This window comes from Drosophila ananassae, chromosome 3L (assembly GCF_017639315.1).
Source record: "Drosophila ananassae strain 14024-0371.13 chromosome 3L, ASM1763931v2, whole genome shotgun sequence".
Classification (NCBI taxonomy): domain Eukaryota; kingdom Metazoa; phylum Arthropoda; class Insecta; order Diptera; family Drosophilidae; genus Drosophila; species Drosophila ananassae.
This window is the reverse complement of record NC_057929.1, coordinates 20,004,216-20,028,985: the sequence shown is the minus strand read 5'-3', so window position 1 is coordinate 20,028,985 and position 24,770 is coordinate 20,004,216. Positions and strand designations below refer to the sequence as shown.

General features: G+C 37.9%; 1 protein-coding gene across 4 annotated transcripts in view; it reads left to right on the top strand.

Moving 5' to 3' along the window:
• Nucleotides 1-24,770, top strand: part of LOC26514407 (transcription-associated protein 1) — a 185,419-nt gene that overhangs the window by 89,941 nt on the left and 70,708 nt on the right. For all 4 annotated transcript variants that reach the window (XM_044715309.1, XM_032455637.2, XM_032455638.2 and 1 more), the window contains one exon: nt 14,384-15,776. In XM_044715309.1, the coding sequence (XP_044571244.1) occupies nt 14,384-15,776 (1,393 nt within the window). The remainder of the gene's footprint in view (nt 1-14,383; nt 15,777-24,770) is intronic.

Genomic DNA, 24,770 nt, shown 5'->3' with positions numbered 1-24,770 from the left:
TTTGGACTAGGTTAAATTTATTTAATGGGTATAAAACTTGGATATGCAGTTAAACATAAATTTAAGAACACAAATAATTAATGGTTATATAGGTAAATCATTTGAAATTTAAAAAAAATGATAGCGATATGACTTCTGCTCTTAAACGTGTATCGCTGGAAAAGAACCCGTGATCTAGATCATTATTTGGGTAAGTCTCTAATGTCGATCGCGACATACGTACGCATTTGAACTGAAAAAATACATCTGCTTAGACTGTTTTTTATTTTTACAAAAGTGAGTCTTAAGCTCTTAACAAGCACTATTGGAAGTACAGGTGCAAATATAAATTTAGGAGCATTTTTTATTTTTTAAATATTCAAACAAAACTAGTTCCTCTTTCAAAAACCATTTTAAAGGATGATATCAACGAAACCTGATGATAAATTTGAGTGCAATCATATTCAAAATGTTATTTGTTAATTGATCCTAAATCTTTTTTGTTTCTGTGAAAAATTTTTTTTAAATTTAATTTTAATCACTGGCTCACGGGACACTTTCTTCCATCATATTCCATCACTTTAAATAATTAAAAGTGAATTGGATATTGTAAATTATATATAGCCAATTAAAAATCACCTTTTGAAAAATGAATACGCGTCAATATTTTTCAATTCTGATTTTTTTATTGTAAAGCTTAATTATTCCGGTTTAATGATGTAACACAACATCATTCATATGGCTGGCGTGGCAGTAGCCGATGCGATCAGACCAATTCTTGACGACATTCTCGAGCGTGTGGGGCTGTATCTGGCCAATAACTTCGCCGATTTCGGCTTTCAGGTCCTCAATTGTTTGTGGATTCTTGGCATAACACTTTTCCTTAACGGCACTCCAGAGATAATAGTCCAATGGCGTCAAATCGCAGGTACGAGGTGGCCAAGCGACCTCGGCTCGCCCGCTAATAACGCGTTCGCCGAACTTCTTGCGCAGATGATCGATTGTGGCATTGCTTGTGTGGCACGGTGCGCCATCCTGTTGAAACCAAATGTCTTCCACGTCCATTTGGTCGATAATAGGCCACAAAAAATCGGTTATCATGGCTCGGTAGCGCTCGCCATTGAACGTAGCGGCTCTTCCCGCACTGTCTTTGAAGAAAAACGGCCCATGGATACCACCAGCCCATAATCCGCACCAAACAGTCGCTCGTTCGGGATGCTTTGGTTTCTCCACATGAGTGTTTTTCGTTCCCCAGATACGGCAGTTTTGCTTATTAACATAGCCGCCAAGATGGAAATGCGCCTCGTCCGAAAAGTGATTTTTCGTCCAAATCCATCACCAGCGTCTTTGGAAGTAAAATTTTTCCATTTCCCAGCGTTGTTCGTTCGAGAAGCGTTCCATTTCTTGAACCGGAGTTGATATACTGAACAACTATCAATATGCGACTGACATATATATGTGGTGACGTTCTCGAAATATTTATTAGTTCAAAAAGTGGCCCACCCTGTATAGTTATTTTAAATTATAATATAGTTTTCAAGCTAAACAAAAACGTTTGGTTTGTCTAAATGTAGCACGCAACAAAAAAAGAAACTGATAATCTGATAAGAAATTCGCTATAATAGCTTTTGAGATAATAACTTTGAATTGAAAGACTTTGAACTTGAGAACTAGCTTTTGAGACTTTAAATTGAAATAATTCAAATTATGTTATAAGAAAATGTAAAATATTATTAAATTAGTTAAATTTAAATTATTTTTAATTTTCCCCTGAACCTGTTCCGATCAATTAGTTATGTATATGGCAGATAAAGGGTACTAAAACTCTTTTTTTTTTGGAAGGTCGGAGTATCATGGTTTAAAGTGTACATATGTTATATGCATATTTGGGATATTGCGGTTGAAATATGTTTGGAGTCCTCTCACTTAGTGCACTCGGCTATACACTTTTTTACAAAACAACTTATGTTTGGTCATTGAGATTTTTCAATGACGTTCCAAATAATAACACACAAGTTTTTTAATTGAAAACGGTTTAATATTGTCTATTTTTCAATTTTATGATGCTTATTCAATAAGATTTTTTTTTTTTTGTTAACTCTTCATTTATTTACAATCTGTTTTTATAAACACAATCTGTTTTATAATTAATATTAAATAACAGGAATAGCAGTTTTCCAGTGAACCCTATTATATACAACATCGTTTCTGTTAATTGAATTTATCTATCTGGGAGATCTAGTATGTGGTATCTTTTTAGTCGTCTTAATGATAAACTGTTATCTACTAGACTTAAGGCTAAATTATTTTCATGATTATGGAGTCTGTCGATATATTTATACCCTTGCAGAGGGTATTATAATTTTGGTCAAAAGTGTGCAACGCAGTGAAGGAGACATCTCCGACCCTATAAAGTATATATATTCTTGATCAGGATCACCTCCTGAGTTGATATGAGCATGTCCGTCTGTCCGTCTGTCTGTCTGTCGGTTTCTACGCAAACTAGTCTCTCAGTTTTAAAGCTATCGAGTTGAAGCTTTGCACACATCCTTCTTTCCTTTGCAGGCAGTATATAAGTCGGAACGGCCGGGATTGGTCGACTATATCCTATAGCTGTCATAGAACGATCGGAATTGGCATAACTTTGGTGTTTTTTAAGTTAGAAAAATGGGATTTGGTACAGATTCTATTTTGGGGAAAACAATCTGATCCGCCAATTTTCATAAGGATCGGCCGCCTATAAACGATCCGCTAAATATATAATAAAATAAGATGGGTGGCGCCACCTAGCGGACTGCGACTGAACTGCAAGGGTATATCAACTTCGGCTCCACCCGAAGTTAGCTTTCCTTTCTTGTTTATTGTTCAATTCTTTGATTTCTGTTACAACTTCTTCATATTTGACGCTTTTTATAGGTAAGCTCATTTGGCAGGGTGACTCAAGAAATTTTTCCACTTCGGTCTCTGTAATAGAATTATTAATATCGTTAGGCTGGAAGACAGATTGCAGATGTTGTGCAAATGCTTCCGCTTGTTTCCATTGCTATTACGAATATTCGTGTTTCTTTTAGCTGGCCTCTTTAGGTATTTAGTCGCCCTCCATAGGTTGTGTTCGTTGTTGCAGGAATTAGGATCTAAATTTCTCAGATACGCAGCTAGAGATTCATTGCGTAAGTTCGACAGAAGTTGACTAAGCTCAGATGCAGCCTTGTTGTATAGTCTTTTGTCAAGAGGGTAGTAAGTTTCTTGCCACCGTTTACGCAGTTTTCTTTTATTTTCTACTTTCTGTCGAATCTCGATAGACAGGTACAATTGGTTTGATTGTTGATGATTAAGAGCATGATCCGTGTTTGTATAGCTCGCTTTATGAATTGTGTTTGTAAAAAGCTCCACAGCATAGTCTATCTCCTCTCCTGTTTTTAACGAAATAACGAATATCTTGAATGCGTTAATGTCTGTAGAAGCTGAGATGACTGTGTAGGGCTTTTCCAACATATGCTATTGTGCTGTAAGTAGCTATTATTGGAGAATGATCTGAGTCAAGGTCAAAGCTTTCCATTACTCGCATATGTGATTGTGGAATTCCAGAGAATACTACGAAATCAATCAAGTCTGGGATTTTCCGACTATCAGATGGCCAGTATGTAGGCTCCGATCCCTTCGGGTTAGTCAGTCTGGAACCCCACCATGGATGTTTGGCATTGAAGTCGCCTCCTACAATAAACTTTGTGCCCAGTCCTTGGAAAAAGTTTTGAAAATCAAGCTCTTTTATTGTGAATCTGGCAGGGAGGTAAATCGCTGTTATTGATACATCCGCGTGCATACATTTTATCTTAATTGTGGCAGCCTGCATAGCGTTTTCCCTAGTACTGTCCATGATTTGAAGCTTAAGGCCCCGCTTGACAATAATTGCAGCACCCCCATGAGCTCTATCTGACGGATGATCAGCTCGTACTGTATCGTATTCAATAATTCTAAAATAAGATTTGCTAGTGAAGTGAGTTTCTGAGATAAGCATGACGTCAATTTCGTTTGTTTTTAAAAATAAGGATATTTCATTTACATGGTTGGAAAGCCCATTGGCATTCCATATTCCTAAGTTTAGGTTTATTTGCGTAGCTTGTTTACAAGTAACATTATCATATTAAGTAAATTATTCGTAAGTTCAAATTGTTTTTCCAGAAGCTGTTCTATTCTTTCTAGGGACGTGTTTGTGATACTTTTTCCTGCAGCAGCTTGAGCGTATGATTGGTAACACAGGCCGACAATTTCCAACTTTTTTTGTCCTCCACGCATAATTTTACCTTTATGTAAACATTACAGAAGTTGTAGATAGCCATGACTTTTTAAAAGTATGAGATTAAAAACTCCAATTTAATTGAAGAAAATATTGTTTAGCCACCTATATTAAATTCAATAAAATTATTTCGAGTTTTTCCTTAAATCCAAAATTAAAACATGGTATGATCTACTGATTTCAATAAGAAAATAAAAATCTTCCATAGAAAAATGTTTGGGGAAAAATCATAGAAGACCAAAAATTAATGTAGAAAATCTGAGATTTCAACTTTGGATGAGTATTTCAAAGATATGGTAACTGCTAGATACCATTTTTAATTTTAGTTGGTACACTTACATTTCAAAAATGATATGTACTAGAAACAATGATGGTCATCGCCATTACACGGCGAATTCAGTATATGGTAAAATTTGATCAATTTTTTCTCTTAGGTGTACCGCGGAAACGGTGGGTGATAGAACCTATGTTTGTTCTGGACTTTGGTTCAGGGGAGCTTAAAGGTTATGGAGCAGGTGAAATTATGCGTGGAGATTTTTTGCTGTTGGCCTGTGTAATCCTTGGGTTGTTGAGTCGAATTATTAGACGGAGCAAATGATTGAGTTGTAGTATAGTCATTTCCTTTATTGTCATCTTTGGTGTTTTTTAGGTGGTTGCGTCCGCTTACTATTTTTTTTGATATAAGTTTCTGATAAACTTTACACCTTTTGTAGCTAGCAGCATGATCTTCACTGCAGTTGGCACGTTTTGGTGGTTGTTCTTTGTTTTTTGGACAAATGTTACTGGGATGACTAAGAGAGCATTTTACACACCTGTGAGTTTTGGAACAGTATGACTTTGTGTGTCCAAATTCCTGGCAATGATAGCACTGTACTATTTCTTTGGTTTTATGGGGGGGGGGGGGGGTAACAACTGCGTTACCAATGTGTTTAATTTTGTATATATCTAAGTTCTTATTGTTGGGCTCAATTTCTAAGAAGAACAAGTTCAATGGGTCTTTGGTTACACGACTTTTAATGTTACTAATGTTTCTAACGGTGTGGCCTTTGGACTCCACATCTTGTTTGATTAAGTCGATATCCGTTAAGAAGTGCAAATTCTTAATAACTACTCTAAATGCCCTCTCATGTTTGAGCTGATATGTGTGAAATTTGACAAAATTTCCAGAAAGAGTTTTAACAAGTTTCCTGTATTCTTCAATAGACTTAACCATTATTCTTACTTGACCATCGCGTTGAACATTATAAAAGAAAAGCTCTTTTTTAATTTTTGTCTCGAGATAAGCTAGCATTCCTTTTATATTACTGACTTCAGATAAGAATATAGGTGGCGGCTTGGCAGATTCATCTAAGGTGTCTTCAGTTATCAAGTCCAGTGCTTCGCTTTCGTCTTCAATTCCATTATTTGGCGTGTTTTTGCCTAGGAAGGCGTATTGGTTGGAGTTCGCGCTGGGTGCATGGGCCAGGGAAATTTTTTTCTTTAGTAGGATCGGAGACACTTGGTTTTGCCTCGTGATTGCCTTCGGCTTCGGTCTTACTGTCTGCCAGCTCCAAGCCGATGTGTCGTCTTCGTCGTTGTTCATGTTAACAACAACGATTTTTTACTGCTTATCAGCAACCACTGTTTTGTTTAGTTTTTTGTTGTAAATCGAATAATAATAGCTTTAGCTTCCGCTTAACTTTTAGGCACGTCTTAACTCGGGGAGTGTTTGATCGCGACTGATTCAATAAGATGAGAGGTGAGAGTGCGCCTTAGAATAAAGCTGAGCGAAAGCTCGCTAACTTAATGGTCAAGATAAAGCGGAAATGGCCGAGCGACCGAGAAGAGTCGGCTTGCGACCAACAATAGCGATAAGAATAAATTAAGATAAGAGTAGTTATTATATTCAGTATGTGCTGCCTGACCCAACTTATTCTTAAATAAATAAAATAAATGGATAACAGGTTTATTCGATTTGTACTATAGGTATCCTGTTCGTCCGTAGAGCGTTATGCGGCAACTACGTCAAACTTGAACTCACGGGAGTAACGGTAGGACCCGGAGTCGTAGTCAAAGACCGTAAATAGTCTTGACTAAATTTACCTGGATTCTGCTTGCTGTGATCAGGCTGGAGTTGATGTGCTTGAAGTCCTGGGGTGGTTTTCCTCAAGTACCGGTGGTATGGTGGTTCGGCTGATTCCTTTTCGGCCGGTCCTACTGGCGGTCCGTTTCACGGGAGCAACACTCGAAGTAGGTTAGGTAACGCGGGGTCTACTGGTGGTCCGTTTCACAGGGAGCAACACTCGAAATAGACTGGTATGCCGCGGGATCTTCTCGTGGTCCGTTTCACGGTAGCAACACTCGAAGTGGTTAGGTAATGCGGGGTCTACTTGTGGTCCGTTTCACGGGAGCAACACTTGAAGTAGACTGGTATGCCGCGGATTCTACTTGTGGTCCGTTTACACAGGAGCCACTCGAAGTAGATTCGATGATGAAAGTTCTACTGCTGGTCCGTTTACACTGGAGCCACGCGAAGTAGATAGTTTTCAGAGAGTCCTACTTGTGAACCGTTTTACACAGGATCACTCGAAGTAGGTTGATTTTAAGTACCGTGGTTCAGTTCAGGCTGTGCGTTGTTGTTGGACCGTCTTAGTGAACCGATGTGTACCCTTGCGCTAGAAAATATTGTGGATCTTAAAACTAATTACTAAATTTCTAATGTTAATACAAAAAAAAATTTTGAATCATGTGGGTGAGATCTCTACCAACGATAATTCTATCCGACCTGTTGTCTCCTTCGCCTTGTTGCGCGCCCTCGTAACCATTCTCCTTGGGCATCCCATGAAGTACTACACCTTTTTTCTGGTTGGTCAGTGCGCATACAGGACCTTGGTCCTCACTTGACCTTGCTTCTTGCTCCCTTTCGGAGATGCATGTTACCCATGCCAGATAGGAGGTGACTTCTACTCCTTGAATTTCCTTGGTTACTGGCCCTTCCCCTCTGTGCTCTTCAGTTGTGAGTTGACAACCTTGGGCTTGTGGATTGGGGTCCGTCTGCGGCTCTCCTTGTTGATCTTGTCGTGGCTCGTTAGCTTCTTGTTGGTCCGCAATGAGTGGGGAACTATGTACTCTTCCGGATTTTACTATTTGCTCCTTGCCGATGCATGCAATCAAACTTTGTCGTGGCTCGTTAGCTTCCGGTGTCCAAGCCGTCGTATTACCGACGACTTGTTCTGCCGTGATATTAGGAGCTGATTCCGGTCGCACTTACCCCATCACAATCCATCCAAGCGCGGTATTTTTTAGTAGTGGATGTCCTTCTCCCAAATATGTCTGTTGTGGCCTCATAAGCTGGGAGATGATTTCGGCGCCCAACAACAGATCAATATTCTGGGGCTGCGTAAATTCAGGATCGGCTAAGCGCAACTGAGGTGAGATATTTCTTGGCGCTTGAATAGGGTGGGATGGTTGATTGGGCATTATTTCCGGTAGTACAACGACGTTGATTTGATCTTGGAAGTCAGTGGTTAATGATGATAGGGTCACCACAGCATTTTTTCCTAATCTTGTTGTTGTTCCTCCCAGTGCAGCGATGTTCAGGGTTGATGGCTCCAATTGTAGTCCAAGTGTGTCAGCCATCCTTCTGGTGATTATGTTAATCTGTGATCCAGAATCTAGGAGTGTGCGGCATTGCTGATGGGTTCCGGCTGGGCCATGTATTGCCACTTGGGCGGTTGGTAAAAGAACGGTGGGCTTATCTGTAAGCAGGGCTGTGGCTGAACACACCCATCGTGATGAACTGGATCGAAGTGGAGCCGCCGACGTATTTTTCTGCATTGTTACTTGACTGGTTGCCTGACGCTCAAGGTTTTCTAACATCTGCTTCAGAGATTGTCGATTGGTTGGATCGGTGACGGCTAGTTCTAGAGCTGACAGCGTGTGTGGATCCAATCTTTCCTCAATGATGTGTATCAAGATTGGGTCCCAGTTGTCTGTTGACACTTTGAGTGCGTCGAGAGTGGCGACCGTTCGGAGCACGGTATCATGTAAGCTGCGCAGCTGGTCCGCTGATCCATTTGTTCTGGGGTGTCCGAATAGCTTTTGAGTCGCGGATTTAATCAACAGCCGTTCATTGTGGTATCGATTCTTTAGTCGTTGCCATGCATCCTGTAACTGGTCTGTCCGCCAATCGACGTTGCGATTAGGTTTTGTGCTTCATCTGTTACATGATTCTCCAAATGACGGAATTTTACTGCATCACTGTAGTCTTGATCGTGGATGCATTCCGTAAAAATTTCGTAGAATCGTAGCCAATGCCGGTAGTCTCCGTCAAACTTTGGAATTTCTACTGGTGGTATTACAAACGGAGGTGCAATCGCGAGTTTTTGTGTTGATGCTGAAGTTGATTGCGATTCTTCGTTCAAAAACGAAAAGTATTCTGCTCGTACAACCTGAAATCTGTCATCGGTGTGTCCATCATTTTTTATGGCTGGTTCCAGGTCGATGAGATCATGGTATCCCGTGACGATTTCCTTCCATAGCTCCTTCATGTGTTGTCTGACGTGTGTGGACACTTCCCGTCCTTCGGTGCGGTTGCACAGAAAGTCTTCCATATCGTCTAATCGTCCTTCATGTCTTCGTTTTAATGATGTTAATCGAAGGTCTTCACCTTCGTTTCCTCGTGATGATTGTGCCTTTGGCTCCAGATTTTCGCCTGTTTTCCGGGGCCTTTGTGACGGGCCTGACACTGATGGGATTCCATCCGATAATATTGCTTCATATTTTTTCACAAGCTCTTCTAGCGCCTTGGCATTTGTGAAATACTCATTCTCAGGAGCTTGGCATCATTTTTTTTAAACTGGGTCCATGAGTGAGTGAGCTGTCTGAGTTTCTCCTCGAAGTATCCTCCCTTGAGTTTACGCTCTGCGGAGTCCTTAGTGAAGTTTCTTATTAGCCTTTGGATGGCTATGTTGCGGGGTCTACTTGTGGTCCGTTTGCACAGGAGCCACTCGAAGTAGATTCGATGATGAAAGTTCTACTGCTGGTCCGTTTACACTGGAGCCACGCGAAGTAGATAGCTTTCAGAGAGTCCTACTTGCGAACCGTTTTACACAGGATCACTCGAAGTAGGTTGATTTTAAGTGCCGTGGTTCAGACACTGAGTAACGAGACGATTCACTCTGATTTCGCAACTATCTTTAGATATAAGATATAAGAATTATACATCATTAAATCTAAGAAAGGTCAAAGTTCTGGACGTGCTAAAACTAAGGTTAATGCCAGGGTCACCCACCTTTGAGCCTGCTGACTCAGGGGTTGTTTGTTCACGTACTGCTTTCCACACGCATTTCGGCTTCGCTGGCTGGTTTCGGCTTGCCTCGGTCAGTCGGTCATTCTTCCCGCTGATCACGCTGATTCTGCTTCCGGAGCCATCGACTAGTGCCGAGTTAGTAGGTTGGGTATTGGCTTATGCTTAGAGTTACATTATTAATAGGCTAGTAGGTCTGATGCTTGTATATCGTGACCTGCTGATGCATCTTGATTGGGTAGTAGGTCTTGGCACTAAATGCCAACATATCCTATATACTAAACAGAAAGCTTCACAGCTAGCTGAACCAAATCGGTAACTCCACGTATAAGACTATATCTTTGCTTTGATAAGCTCAAAAGGAGGCTATTTGGCCGATACGAAGGAGGTTGAGATTTTTCCTTAACCCATTCCGCCGTTTTTGCGATACGTATATAGGCTTTCAGTTAGTCTTGAAAAACTTATTTGCACTTTTTCATATTTTTTAGGCAATAAAGAATGTCGTGACGTCATGTTGCGTGTACGCTCATATAAAGCGTCTACTCATCTAGAACACGCATAATATCTTGGCATTGAAATTAGTTAAACATTTTAGGTTATTTTTTATGTTCTCTAAAAGAAATGTTCTTTGTCACATATCATTGCTGCCGGCGTCCTTTCGTCAAGCCAAAAGGTTTGGAACACTTTCGTTTATTTGCCATTTAAAACTTCTGAATGAAATATCGGATTGGATTGTTGACGTAACAATTGATGCATATACAAGAGTGCAATATAAATAATGTCAGGTGATTAATGAATTAGTTCCATTTAAGTGCATTGAAAATTTTTTACGTTTGCTATAATTTCTCCCAACCAAAGTACTTTTGGGATGTTTTTTGTATAAAAACTATCTAATTACAACAATACCTTTCGATTGGTGTATAATTTATTCAGATATTCGGAGGCACACAGAAAATTTTTCATTCTTCGAGCATATTAAGGCATGCAATTTATCAACTCGTGAACTGTCGTCCACTGCAATAATTGAAATGGCCTTTTTTTATTTGAAAGTCTCAATAAGGAAGTATACCTATTTATTTGATCATTTCTGTAGTAGGTTAGTAGCGTAGATTGATTTATGTTGATGGGTCAGCTCATCTTGGGCTATCCCTCCAAGAGGCCAATAAAGCTGCAAAAATTAAAACAGCTCGTACAAGAAATTAAAAAATGATTTTTGGTCTCAATATTTTAATTATTGGAAACCATTGAGCAATTTTTTTAAATAAAAAAAAATTAAAAATTTATAATTTTATATTTATCATATCTACATTATCGCTTATATTGGTCGCAAGCCGACTCATTTTTCGGCCATTTGACTGCGAAGGGCCAAGGTTTCGCTCCGCCTATTGTCACTCTAGAATTTATCGTATCATGCAAAATCATCTGAATGCAATATAAATATCAATATAAAGTTTTAAATCTTTATAATAATCTAAATCTATAATCTAAATTTTAAATCTCGCTTTTAACATTGTCATTAAAAACAAGAAAGGAAAGCTAACTTCGGGCGGAGCCGAAGTTGATATACCCTTGCAGTTCAGTCGCAGTCCGCTAGGTGGCGCCACGCATCTTATATTATTAGATATATAGCGGATCGTATATAGTCGGCCGATCCTTATGAAATTTAGCATATAGAATTATTTTGCCCAAAAAGTAATCTGTACCAAGTCCCATCTTTCTAACTTAAAAAACACCAAAGTTATGCCAATTCCGATCGTTCTATGACAGCTATAGGATATAGTCGGCCGATCCTTATGAAATTTTGTACATAAGATATTTTGGTCAAACATAACATGTGTGAAGTCCCAACCCGCTAACTAAAAAACACCAAAGTTATGGCATTTCCGATCAATCAGTTATATGGCAGCTATAGGATATAGTCGCCCGATCCCGGCCGTTCCGACTTATATACTACCTGCAAGGAAAAAAAGTATGGGTGCAAAGTTTCAACTCGATAGCTCCAAAACTGAGAGACTAGTTTGCGTAGAAACCGACAGACAGACAGACAGACAGACAGACAGACAGACGGACAGACGGACATGCTCATATCAACTCAGGAGGTGATCATGATCAGGAATATATATACTTTATAGGGTCGGAGATGTCTCCTTCACTGCGTTGCACACTTTTGACCAAAATTATAATACCCTCTGCAAGGGTATAAATATGTATGACTAAACAATGATCCCACAAGTTTTTTCCCAGAAACAGAAAATGTTCAGTAAAAATGGTCGGACGTCAAGGAGGTCATCGGACCAATTTTTTTCGTTAGGATTAAGGTCAGATAACTAGGTAATTCAAATAAGTTCACAGGCTTTTTTCAGTGGTCGGTGGTAGGGAAGACATAGTATTGATATTGCTCTATGGACATAGTAAATTTATCTGACCATGCTCTGAAGCTCACATTTAGTACAAACCAGGGGCGCCCAGAGCCATTTCTTTGTTTCCTCCTTTGTTGTTGGATTGCTCTGTCATATGGGTAGAAGAAAGTCATATTCGTGTGCTGCTCCCAGCATAGACAAGGCAAATTAAAATAATGATTTTGCATAGCTTAACAACACTTAAAAAATTTTCAACACTTTTCTGCCTAGTGCGTGGACATTTTGTTGTTGGAATAGAAATAAAAAAAGAACTATCACACGTATGTACAGGGTGCTCGATCTTTTATGTCGGTATGTATACATGGAATTACTTTAAGAAAAAACAACCGATTTCTATAAGTAATGTATTTTTATTCAGTTTGGTTCCTTACAATTTTTTTGGGCTAGTTTTTGAAAACAATATCAATTAAGTGGCCACCTTTATTAGCAATTACAAAATGACTCCTTTTTTCTGCTTTGAAACGAAACTGTCGATGGAAATCGATATCGGTGGGTGTTGGCTCATTATGTCTGCCCGCAAATGCGTGAGAAAGGTCTAGATGGTTACTGGTTTCAACAAGACGGTGCACCATGCCACACTGCAAGCGCAACAATTGCATTTCTGCTACGAAAATTCCCGGGGCGTCTGGTGTCAAAAAGAGGCGACATTGATTGGCCACCCGATCACCTGATTTAACCCCCCCCGGACTTCTTTTTGTGGGGTTATCTGAAAAGTAAGGTTAACGCCAACCACCCTCAAACTATTGACGAGCTCAAGGCAAACATTCGTGCTGAAATCGACGCTTTAACACCCGAGATGCTAGGAAAGGTAATGGAAAACACAGAAAAAAGGAGTCATTTTGTAATTGCTAATAAAGGTGGCCACTTAATTGATATTGTTTTCAAAAACTAGCCCAAAAAAATTGTAAGGAACCAAACTGAATCGAAATACATTAGTTATAGAAATCGGTTGTTTTTTCTCAAAGTTATTCCATGTTTACATTCCGACATAAAAGGCAGAGCACCCTGTATTTGTGATTTTGTGCATCGGTATTGGATTTTGCTCTGTCAAAAGCAGTGCTTGGTCACCCCTAGTATAAACTGCTACCAATTCTCTGCTACCTTTTGTGTCATTGTTCTGATAAAGAACCCATATGAGTGACATATTAGATGATTCGATAAGGGTATTTTTATAAATACATATATTCAAAATAAACATCTAAAAAGAAATTCGAGAACCAGTAAGATTTAAAAAAGTGAATAAAATATCGTCTGCGGCGGATGCTTTTGTTTTCTTGCAGAGGACTTTATAATTTTAGCCAAAGTGTGCAACGCACTGAAAGAGACATATCTGACCTTATAAAGTATATGTATATTTTTCATCAGGATAAGCATGTCTGTCTGTTTTTGGGTTTTAATTTAATTCTTAGTAAGATCTGCCAACTATATCCAATATATCGGTGTACTCATGTGACATTTTACAGATGGAACGACGGATATACGACACAACTTTATTGATGGAAAGGTAGAAGTTTGGGACTTTTTTCATATTTTTTTTGCATATTGATTTTTTAATGAAATTCTCTCGGCCAATCCGATATATATCGTATAATATAAACTTTTACTGAACTGCAAGGGTATTTCAACTTCGGTTGCGCCCGATGTTACCTCTTCTTTAATGTTTATACCCTTGCAGGCGGTATTATGATTTTGGCCAAAAGTGTGCAACGCAGTGAAGGAGACATCTTCGACCCTATAAAGTATATACATATATTCTTGATCAGGATAACCTCCTGAGTAAGCATTGTCCGTCTGCCCGTTTGTCTGTCTGTCGGTATCTACGCAAACTAGTCTCTCAGTTTTAGAGCTATCGAATTGATACTTTGCAAACATCCTTCTTTTGTTTGCAGGTAGTATATAAGTCGGAACGGTCAGGATCGGTCGACTATATCCTATAGCTGTCATATAACTGATTGATCGGAAATGCTATAACTTCGTTGTTATTAAAGTTAGAAGCATGGGAGTTTCAATGGATTCCTCTTTTGGCAAAATAATTCGATTTGTCAAATTTCATAAGGATCGGCCAACTATATACTATCCGCTACATATCTAATAATATAAGATGCGTGGCGCCACCTAGCGGACTGCGACTCAACTGCAAGGGTATATAAACTTCGGCTCCGCCCGAAGTTAGCTTTCCTTTCTTGTTTAAGCTAGAATGATGGGACTTTCGGATTCCATTTTGGGCAATCTAATCTGTTCTGCTAAATTTCATAACGATTGGCTGACTATATCCTATAGCCGCCATATAACTGAACGATCGGAAATGGCACAACCTTAACTGCAAGGATATATCAACTTCGGCTCCGCCCGAAGTTAGCTTTCCTTTCTTGTTTTATAAGATTTTTAAAATTTTTTTAGGGACTCCGAACTTTGGAACTTTGCGTTGACAATTTGCAACCGGACTTTTTATATGATCACATTCAACCAGTAAGAGCTTCATTAATGCAAGCTCTTTGGAAAACTCTGAGGAACCAAGATAATGCAGCTTTAGTTGCCTTTCGAGTCCTTGGAAAATTTGGCGGTGGAAATCGCAAAATGATGGTGGAACCTCAAACATTACAATACAATCAGAATGAAAAACCATCCATATCGATAATAACATATTTTCAAGAATACGATGACCCAGTCGAATTTCCCGTTGATGAAGCCATTGAATCTGCCTTTAGAGCACTGGGATCAAACTCTACTGACCAGTTTTACAGACGGCAGAGTTGGGAAATAATCCGATGCTTTTTAGCAGCGTTTATAAGTTTGGATGATGAAAAACATACATTACTTAAACTTTTTACACATGTAGATTTTATTGAAAGTAATATTATAAATTCTTCTGTATTTCCACACAAAATTAAACATTTAAGAGTGCGGGAAACTCACCAAAAAGCTTTAATTGGAATGCTGGTTGCATCAGCAACGAAAGACTTACGGGATTCTGTGTGTCCAGTAATGGCTGCTGTTGTGAGACATTACACTATGGTAGCGATAGTACAACAAGCGGGACCATTTCCACAAAAGATTTATTCAGCTTCGATAGGAATAGACCCCATGGTACTAGTTGATGCTTTAGCCTCTTGCATGGGCCACGAAGAAAAAGAGTTATGTAAGCCTGGTATAGCCTGTATGGGTATTATTCTTGATACAGCCACCAATATAATGGGAAACAAAGAAAGAGCCTGTAAATTACCTATAATTCAATATTTGGCTGAAAAAATGATTTCTTTGTGTTACGATCGACCTTGGTATTCAAAAGTGGGCGGTTGCCAAGCAATTCAATTTTTATGTAAACATATGTCTCTTCGAGCTTTATACCAACATCTCTTTAATTTTTTAAAAGCTTTTATGTTTGTTTTGATGGATCTAGAAGGAGATGTATCAAATGGAGCGATAGAAATTACGAAAAATAATATGAAAACTATGTTGGAAATTTGTTTAAGTCCCTTAAATGAAGCAAATAGAAATGAAGATATAACTGATTTACAAACAAAAGCTACATATGAAGTTATTCATGAATTAGTTAGGCATATTACAAGTCCCAATACCATAGTTAGAGAAGAATCTATGATTCTCCTTAATCATATTGGAACCATTCAGTCAAAGACAGTATCTGAAGTGATGGATCCACATAAGGATGTTTTGGCAGATATAATACCACCAAAAAAACATTTGTTGAGGCACCAGCCTGCCAACGCACAAATCGGATTGATGGATGGAAATACTTTTTGCACTACGCTAGAACCGCGACTATTTACGATTGGTAAGTTTTTCTTGACTCAAAAAATGTATTAATTTTTGTATATATTGTATATGGTGATAAAACAGGGTCAGCCAAGAGAGTACTAATGCATGTGTGTGGTGTGTCTTTAAGAATATGGCAGAGAGAGTTATGTTTTTTGATTAATCGTTGTTACTGTAATGTTGGATAATGTCTCTGTAAAAAGCGGAAGCGCGTTCACGAGGGAACCCGTACAGTCTCTAGTGGCTACATGGCTGACCAGCACATCGAGGACCAACATATCGAAGGATTTGAGTGTTAAACTCCGCCCCGTATGGATGTGGGAAAAATTTTGCAAGTACAGTGGTTTGGCATTACGTATTGAAGGTTATAGTGAATTTCTTTTTTACTCAACTTTTTTATATTCATGGCCTTTTTATTTATCAAAACCCCTTATCTTATATCATTGATATAAGAGCAAAAGTTCAGCTCTTATATCATTAATTGTATTATATTCCTTTAATAACTATTTGTAGCCCTTTGTTACTTTTATCAATTTATTGTATTAATTCAATTTATCATCGTCGGGATATACGACCTGAATTTATGGTTTGATTTGTATTATCCCTTTTTATGAAAGTTTCATAGTATTTGTTGTTATTTGTAATAGCTGCCATATAACTGATTGATCGGAATTTAGAGTTAGAGGGTTAGGACTTTCCACCCATGTTATATTTTATCTCCCAAAATATCTTATCTAAAAAAATTTTAGAAGGATCGGCCTACTATATCCTATAGCTGTCGAAGAATTATCGGAAGTGGCATGTCTTTGGTGTTTTTAAAGTTAGAAAAATGGGACTTGGTATAGATTCCATTTTGGGAATAAAATAATCCGATTTGCCAAATTTCATAGGGATCGGCCGACTATATCCTATAGCCGCCATATAACTGAAATGGCACAGCCTTGCTAGTTTTAAAGGTGCTTGGGGCTGTTTCTAACATTTTTTGTAGAAAACTGATTTGATGATGGAACTTTCATAAGGATCAACTATATACGGTCCGATATATATATAATAATATAAGCTACCTAACTGCAAGGGTATATCAACTTCGGCTCCACCCTCTTTACTTTCTTGTTAAATTATATTTTTAACCATTTTATTAAAATTGGTCTGATGAATACATATAGGGTATTACGTGCTTGACCTAAGGTGCTTGAGCACTGAGCAGTGTAAATGAAACGTAGCCCTTTTTGAATTGCATGATTTTGGTTATTGGGATCAAGGGTAAGGGGGGTAGTATAATTTTTGCGTAAATCACTTCCTAAACTATCCAAGAATATGTCTCCAGATGAGATACAGATGAAATAGTGAGCAAGCGTCGCGCAGGTATACGAGCGGCCGGACCGCCAGGAGCCCGCTTGCTCCACCCCTTGATATATTATTATTATTATTATTCAAATGGACCTATGCGAATAGAAGCAAATCTGCGAGTGAGCGTAGTGGTATGCCACGAGAGCGCAAATTCCAAGCCAATCCATTTTTGAATGTTTTTTTCATCGGACGATGGAGAAGCTAATACGACCCGCAGTGAGCAGAAATTGGAATCTGCGACTACGGACGATGTTATAGTTTATCCGTCTCATTGTTACCGCATAATTGAGTTTGTGGCTGTATTTTTGGTAATATCGGAGTTAGTTATTTGCAATTTGTGTAAGAATAACGTTCGCCGAAAGCAGCCATCGAGGTTTAGGATTTAAAATTATTTTGTCGTGTCGCTGCAGTAAACGAGAAATCCAATCAGGACCGTTGATTCACACCAGTTTTTGGGTGTCGCACAAGAATGCATAAACTTTAAGGCTTAAAAAAATTCGCGTTTGATAAAATAGTGGAACATGTGTATACAGCATCGAAAACGATATTTGAAAGAGCGTGCACGAGTGCTGTCGATGAGGAAAAAGAACCAAATGTACAAAATGAAAGACCAGCTGACCATTTAAAATAATCCGATTTGCCAAATTTCATAAGGATCGGCCGACTGCCATATAACTGAACGATCGGAATTGGCATAACCTTGGTGTTTTTTAAGCTGGAATGATAGGACTTTCTACGGTTTCCATTTTAGGAATATAATCCGATCTGCTAAATTTTATAAGGATCGGTTGACTATATCCTATGGACGCCATATATGTGAACGATCGGAAATGGAACAACCTTAACTGCTAGGGCATATCAACTGCGGCTCCGCCCGAAGTTAGCTTTTCTTTCTTTTTTTTTTACCGGTTGTCGGCTGGTCAAATCCAGTAAGGTCATGGGCACCCCATTGCCCATAATTCATGATTTGGCTGGGTGTTTTGGGGACGCGGTGAACTATCACGGGAAGCGTCGGCGCTCCGTCCTAGAGAGGACAACCCACAGAATAACCAATGCAATGATTTGACTGCTGCCCTTTCCAGAACTTTTATTGAAGGCCCACATTTTAATGGGGAACGATGTTGGGCCAAGCAGCCATTAACAAAACCATTTAACAATAATCAAAATATGTTTAGCGGCAACGGTTGTTATCAGCATTTATTCTTTTCTGTCTGACACCCAGTTTCGCATGCGCTTTGTTGTTATTTGTAGCGCATGAGCTTTTGGGTAGAGCTTCTACGCCTAACCTCATTGTTATGCACTTGTATATTCGGCATTGATTTGAGCGGCTGCGTTTTTGGGGTTAAATTGACCCACAATGGAAATTCTGAACTAAAACTCGTCTATTTATTTGGCTGCTATTAAAGAATATTAATAACGTAATATCTGACATGTAACTGAACGATCGGAAATGGCACAACCTTACTATTTTTATAGATGCTGGAGGCTGTTTTAAACATTTATTAGAAAATGTATTTGATGGTGAAATACTTAACTACAAGGGTATATAAACATCTGCTGCGCCCAAAGTAAGCTTTCCTTTCATGTTTCTTTGCCTATTGCCAATGATTTGGCAATAACAGTAATGTATAATAAAGAAAACAAGATAGTTAGGATAACTTCGGGCGGAAACGAAGTTGATATATACTTGCAGTTAAGTAGCATTTTATATTATTAGAAGTGTATCGAATATACATCGATCCGATGTATATATAATAATTAAATAAAAAACCTCTTGACTAGGTAAAATAACGGTGGCGAACCCGCATGCCACGGCCAAAATATCTGATATCAATTTTGGTGACGAAAAAATACAATATACATATGTATAAAAAATTACATATGAAAAATATTCTTACCCGGCACGTGTTTATATGATTTATTGTTATTATTCTACGTGCCGAATTTGAAAAGGCAAAGGGTAATAACCGAGTGTTACCGTTTAACCATTATGGAGAAAAAAATCGATTACTAAAAATTTGTAATCGATATTTATTATTCGTTACTTTTACAGAACAAAAATAGTGGGAAAACTTAGATTTTTCGGCACTTTGGGCATTATAATTCAAGCGAGAATGATCCATAGATTACACAGATGTTTGTACGTATACACGTTAGAAGCTAAGGCATGCGTGTCGCCACCTAGCGCTCGTGTCGCTGGAAAAGCTCTCTTCTGGAGGAAAGAGGAAGCTGTAAATTTCTTGGGATTTTCTTTTCGGAGTGCAAACAATTGATGGCACTTTGCACTAGCGGCCAGTAAAAGCGCCAATAGCTGTTTGTGGATTGTTTGGGATTATTTTTTTGAAGTGCGGTCGCGACGGGGCACCATCGGTTTCTCTACTTATCGGACTATATCTAGAGTAAGCGACTTTTCCCAGATATGAAAGATATATAAAAAATTGCGTAATCTCAAGGGATATGTCCACATGCATAAATGAATATAATCATTAGATCCAAGTTTGAAAAACAAAAATCTTTTGAAGATTTTTTTCAGTATATTTTTTTTCTTACGATTTATAGTAGAAATTTGATCTTAAAAAAGTTAATAAGATATTTAAAAATCTTTTCTATCGAAGTATAGTATGTGAAGTTACGTGCATTGGTTGTAAACCTTAAGTAATTTAAAAAATCGTAGAACAAACGTTATTTGAAATTTAAGAGGGCAGGATGGTTTCAGAGTCTGAAAAAAAGCCGATTTTTGCGATTTTTTTTTTCATTTCTGAGTGAATATAATTATTAATTTTTTTTACACGATACATGGCTATATTTGGAGAGTATCTAGAAATTATTTTGTTAAGAAATAATTATTATTTATCCCGTAACGGGCAGTCGGCGGTGCGTAAAGTCTGGCCTTACAGTGTTATCGGAAATAAAAAAATTCAATTGATTTACTTAAAATATTAGTTTCTTGTGCGGATGAACGAAACCATTTTGAAAAATATGCGAAAAATATACACAAAAATTAGCCCATTATAGCCCGTTAAAATGGTAAAAAAAATTTAAAAAAAAAAAAAGTTTGTTCATCCGCAAGTATTTTTTGTATTAAAGATGTGTGAAAAATTTAATTTAGATCCGAGAATTACTTTTTGAGTTACGTTACGCACCGACTTGCAAAAGTTGTTTTGAGAAAAACGCGTCTAAAGTTTTAAAAGCAATTGAAAGTGTATGGATAGAAAGAAACTAAAAAATCGGTATCTCAGCAAATTTAGTCCGATCGACATAAAACAGGATATTCCTGAGATAATGTTCTATTATAATAAAAAAAATTTCTGAAAAAAAACGAACAAACTTAAATTTTTTCAAAATTAAAAAAAAAATAGAATAAGGCAAACGCAGTTGGTACTTTTTTTAAACATCTTCATTTGAAAGAAATGTCGCATCGGGACCAATGTCCCCACTATATCCAATTTAGTGAATCAAAAGTCTTTTACATTTAATTTAATTTAATTTAATTTTAATTTTAATTTTTTAATTTAATTTTATTTATTGAAGTAACAATTATCTGTTATTTATATATACAATTTTTAAAATTAATTAATTATAATTAAGAATTAGGAAAATTATTCAAAAGAAAAACAAACAATTTAGATTTTATTACATCAAGGGATAATTCAGGGGAAAATAAATGGGACAATAGATTATAATTTTTACAAATAACACGAAAAGGATCATGGTCCGCAAAATTTGATCTACAAATTGGTAACCAAAGGGGTCGGAAGGACCTTGTTGACCTATTTGGAACAGAAAATTTGATTTTTTCAAGTAAAAGATGAGAGTCAACTTGACCAAGAATGAGTTTATGAAGGAGCATGGCCCCAGCACAAGTACGACGTACCTGCAATGGTGGCAGGTCTAATAACTTTAGCCGACAACTATATGGTGGAAGAAGACCATCTGAGTCCCAGTTTAAATATTTTAAGGCAAATAAAAGAAACTGCTTTTGCACTGATTCAATACTTCTTTGATGAACCATATACTGCGGACTCCAAACGCATGAACAGTATTCAAGGATCGGACGAACCAAAGAGATATACAACGTTTTAGTGGTAAAGGGATCATCAAACTCTTTTGACCAGCGCTTGATAAATGCAAGTACTCCTCTGGCTTTATTAACTGTTAGAGAAATATGTTCATTAAACGACAGCTTGTGATCGAAAAGAACTCCAAGATCATTCATTAAGGAAACACGATCTAAAAAATGATTCCCAAGTGAGTACGAGATGACATGAGGCATGCTACGGTTAAACGTCATAACCTTGCATTTTGAGCAGTTTAGTGAGAGGAGATTATTAGAGCACCACAAGAATACTTCGTCAAGGTCAAACTGTAGATGTCTATGAAGAAAGTGGTCAGAGTAAGAAAAACAGAGCTTCACATCATCAGCATACATAAGTGCAGTAGCATAACTCACGACACTAGGCAAGTCGTTACCAAAGAGGATAAATAGAAGAGGTCCTAAGTGACTGCCTTGCGGAACACCAGATGTTACTTTTATAACTTGAGATGTGATGTTCTTGAACAAAACCCGCTGCGTACGATTAGATAGATATGAAGTCATCCACTTTATGATATTAGAAGGGAAACCCATAAGATAAAGTTTCTGGAGAAGGAGACGGTGATTAACAGAATCAAAAGCTTTGCTAAAATCGGTGTAAATAACATCGGTTTGCATTTGTTTGAGAAAACCCTTATGGACGATCGAAGTGAATTCTAGCAAATTGGTTGTTGTAGAACGATTTTTGACAAAACCATGCTGGGTGGAGGAAATTATGCTTTTGCAATGATGTTGCAGTTGCAATGTAACCATTTTCTCCAGCAGCTTGGGAATAGCAGAAAGTTTAGCAATACCACGGTAGTTATCAATGAGTATTTTAGAACCTTTCTTATGAAGTGGAATAATAAAAGATTCATTCCATCTCTTGGGAAGGCATGAAAGGTCCAAAGATAGATTGAATAGGGTAGTAAGAGCATAGGATATCGGAGCAGTACCTAAGAATACAGCTCGGGATAGCATAGGATATCGGAGCAGTACCTAAGAATACAGCTCGGGACGTTATCAGGACCAGCAGAAAAAGAGATATCCAAGGTTGAAAGAGCATTAGAAACATCAAGATGATTAAATTTAGACAAGTAGATATTGTTTATATACGGAATATTATAAGGGTATGTAGAATTTAAATTATAAGAATCGGACGAATAAGTTGATTGAAAGAATGATGCAAAGAGATTTGCAATACCATGATCTGAAGAATCAGAAATATTTTTATAAGATAGGGAAGGAGGAAAAAGACTGGATTTACGTTTCATATTGACAAACGAATAAAAGGAGCTCGGATCATTTCGGAAGTTAGCCTTACAATTTACAATGTAACGCTTATAAAGTTGATTATTAAGAAGAATAAACTGATTACGAATGTAAAGAAAGTTTGTCTGATGAAACAAAGATCCAGACTTAAGAAACATTTTGTAAGCTCTAGATTTCCTGTTCTTAAGACGAGAAAGGTGTTTGTTAAACCATGGCGGTTTCATTGATGAAGACGATGAAAGTACTGGAACAAATTTGTCCAACGCGTTGTGGATTACATCATAAAAAGAATCAGTAGCAGCATCAATAGAGTTAAAAGATGAAAGATATTCCCAGTCAATTCCGGCTAAATGATTGCGAAGAGCGTTGTAATCCGTTTTTCGGAAACATTTAGAACGATACTGAGCCTCATAGTTATGCATACTAGGGACATCAATTAACACCGAAACCAATAGTGTGGGATGGTGTACATCTTCAGGAAGCGATAGTGGTGAAGACCGATTTACAGTGACAGAGGATATTCTATTACAGAAAATAAGGTCTAGGGACCTGCTAAGTGTGTTAAGGATGGGGTTAATTTGGGAAAGAGCAATTTCAATTAGTTCATCAATGAAGTCGTTATGGCAGCTAGAATGCAAGGAATTGTCATCTTCACACGGGATCCAGGAGATTTGGGGAAGGTTGAAATCACCCATGATTAGGACGGAATCAGAGTCATTGACTAATGATAAAACGTACTTGATAGCATTAAGGTGATGAAAGTATACCGTATCATCAACCGATGGAGGTATATAAGAACAGGTCATGAAAATATGAGACGGACCAACAGTTATTTTTACTGCGATAAACTCGATTCCAAACTGATTCGGGAAAGTTATTAGTTCAGCCGAGTATTTAATACTAACAGCAATGAGGACACCACCACCAAAAGAAGGCCTATCCAATCGAAACACAGTGTAGTTTGGAACAAAAATTTCATAATCAGAGACAGAGGAATTAAGCCAGGTTTCAGTAAGTGCAATAGCATCAAATTCAAAAGAGGTTATTAATGCATTAATTGAGTGCAAAAAAGGAACCTGCAGGTTTTCCAACGATGGAGGATCCAAGACAATAGGTGGACCAAGAATCCTTGACGATTCCATTGGCTGACTTGGTGAATGGATCACTTCCACAGGCACAACCGTAGGCGATGAAGTATTAGGCCTTAAAAAAGTATCCGAATGAATCGCATGAGAAGCAAGAGTACCCAATAAATTGACCCCCATCGGGTTGTTGCTTGGAATTTTTCTCCTTGGAGATTCACTTAATAACTTGAGACCAAGGAATTGGGTCTCAAGTTTAAGGAATTGCTCATTAAGTGCCAAAAAATTGCTTATGGACATCTAGAAAGCCGTTTCTCGTCTGCTTCATGAAAGTCCGCATCTCAGACTCAATCTCTCTACAGGCAATACAAGAGCATGTCAGACCAATATTCTTTGTGATAAGATCGCTTATCCGTCCATTGTGCCCACCACCAGCACATTTAATATGTGAGCAGTTGTTGCAAAACCAGCAGGACAGATACGTGTCACCAATGATGGATCCTCCAAACTTGCATTTCTTAGCAGTGTAAATTAGACAGAGATTTGTCCACTGTAGTGAGAGCGAGAAGAGATAAATTAGAAATTTATGGTAGAGAGGCACGTTTGGATCAGGCACGTCGAAGTGAAGTCGTAACAAAAGAGATACGCCGTGACGAATAACCGCTTCAGATTAACAATGTAACGGGATTAATCGACCGGAGAATAGAACTCAGGAAGGGAATATATATATGAATATTCAAAAAGCGCAATTGAAGAATAATATTGTTTTTAAGAGGTGGTTCAATGAACTATGTAAGTCAAATATATAGGTTAGGTCATAGGAATTTAATATTATGTCACAAAAGACACAACTGTATACACAACAAAATCAGAGATACAAAAATACATAATAAAGAATATTTTCTAATGACCTAATATAAGGTTCTTCTTCTAGGTTATTACACGATAACTGTGAGTATAGACTTCGTTGTTTTTTTTACAAATGTGGAAGAGCTTACATTTGTTTGTGTCTAAGAATGATAAGAATAAGGACCGGAAGGCGATTATAATCAACACTACTGAGAGGGGCGAACCTTTTGGAATGCCATTATGGAGAGTATAAAATTTAGATAGGGTGTTGTTAACTCTTACTCAGACTGAACGGTTGATCATGAAAGCCTTTGCTAAATCATAAGTCTTTGGACCTATCCCACACCGGGAAAGTTGATCCAAAACTGTGTGCACCCTACATGATCGA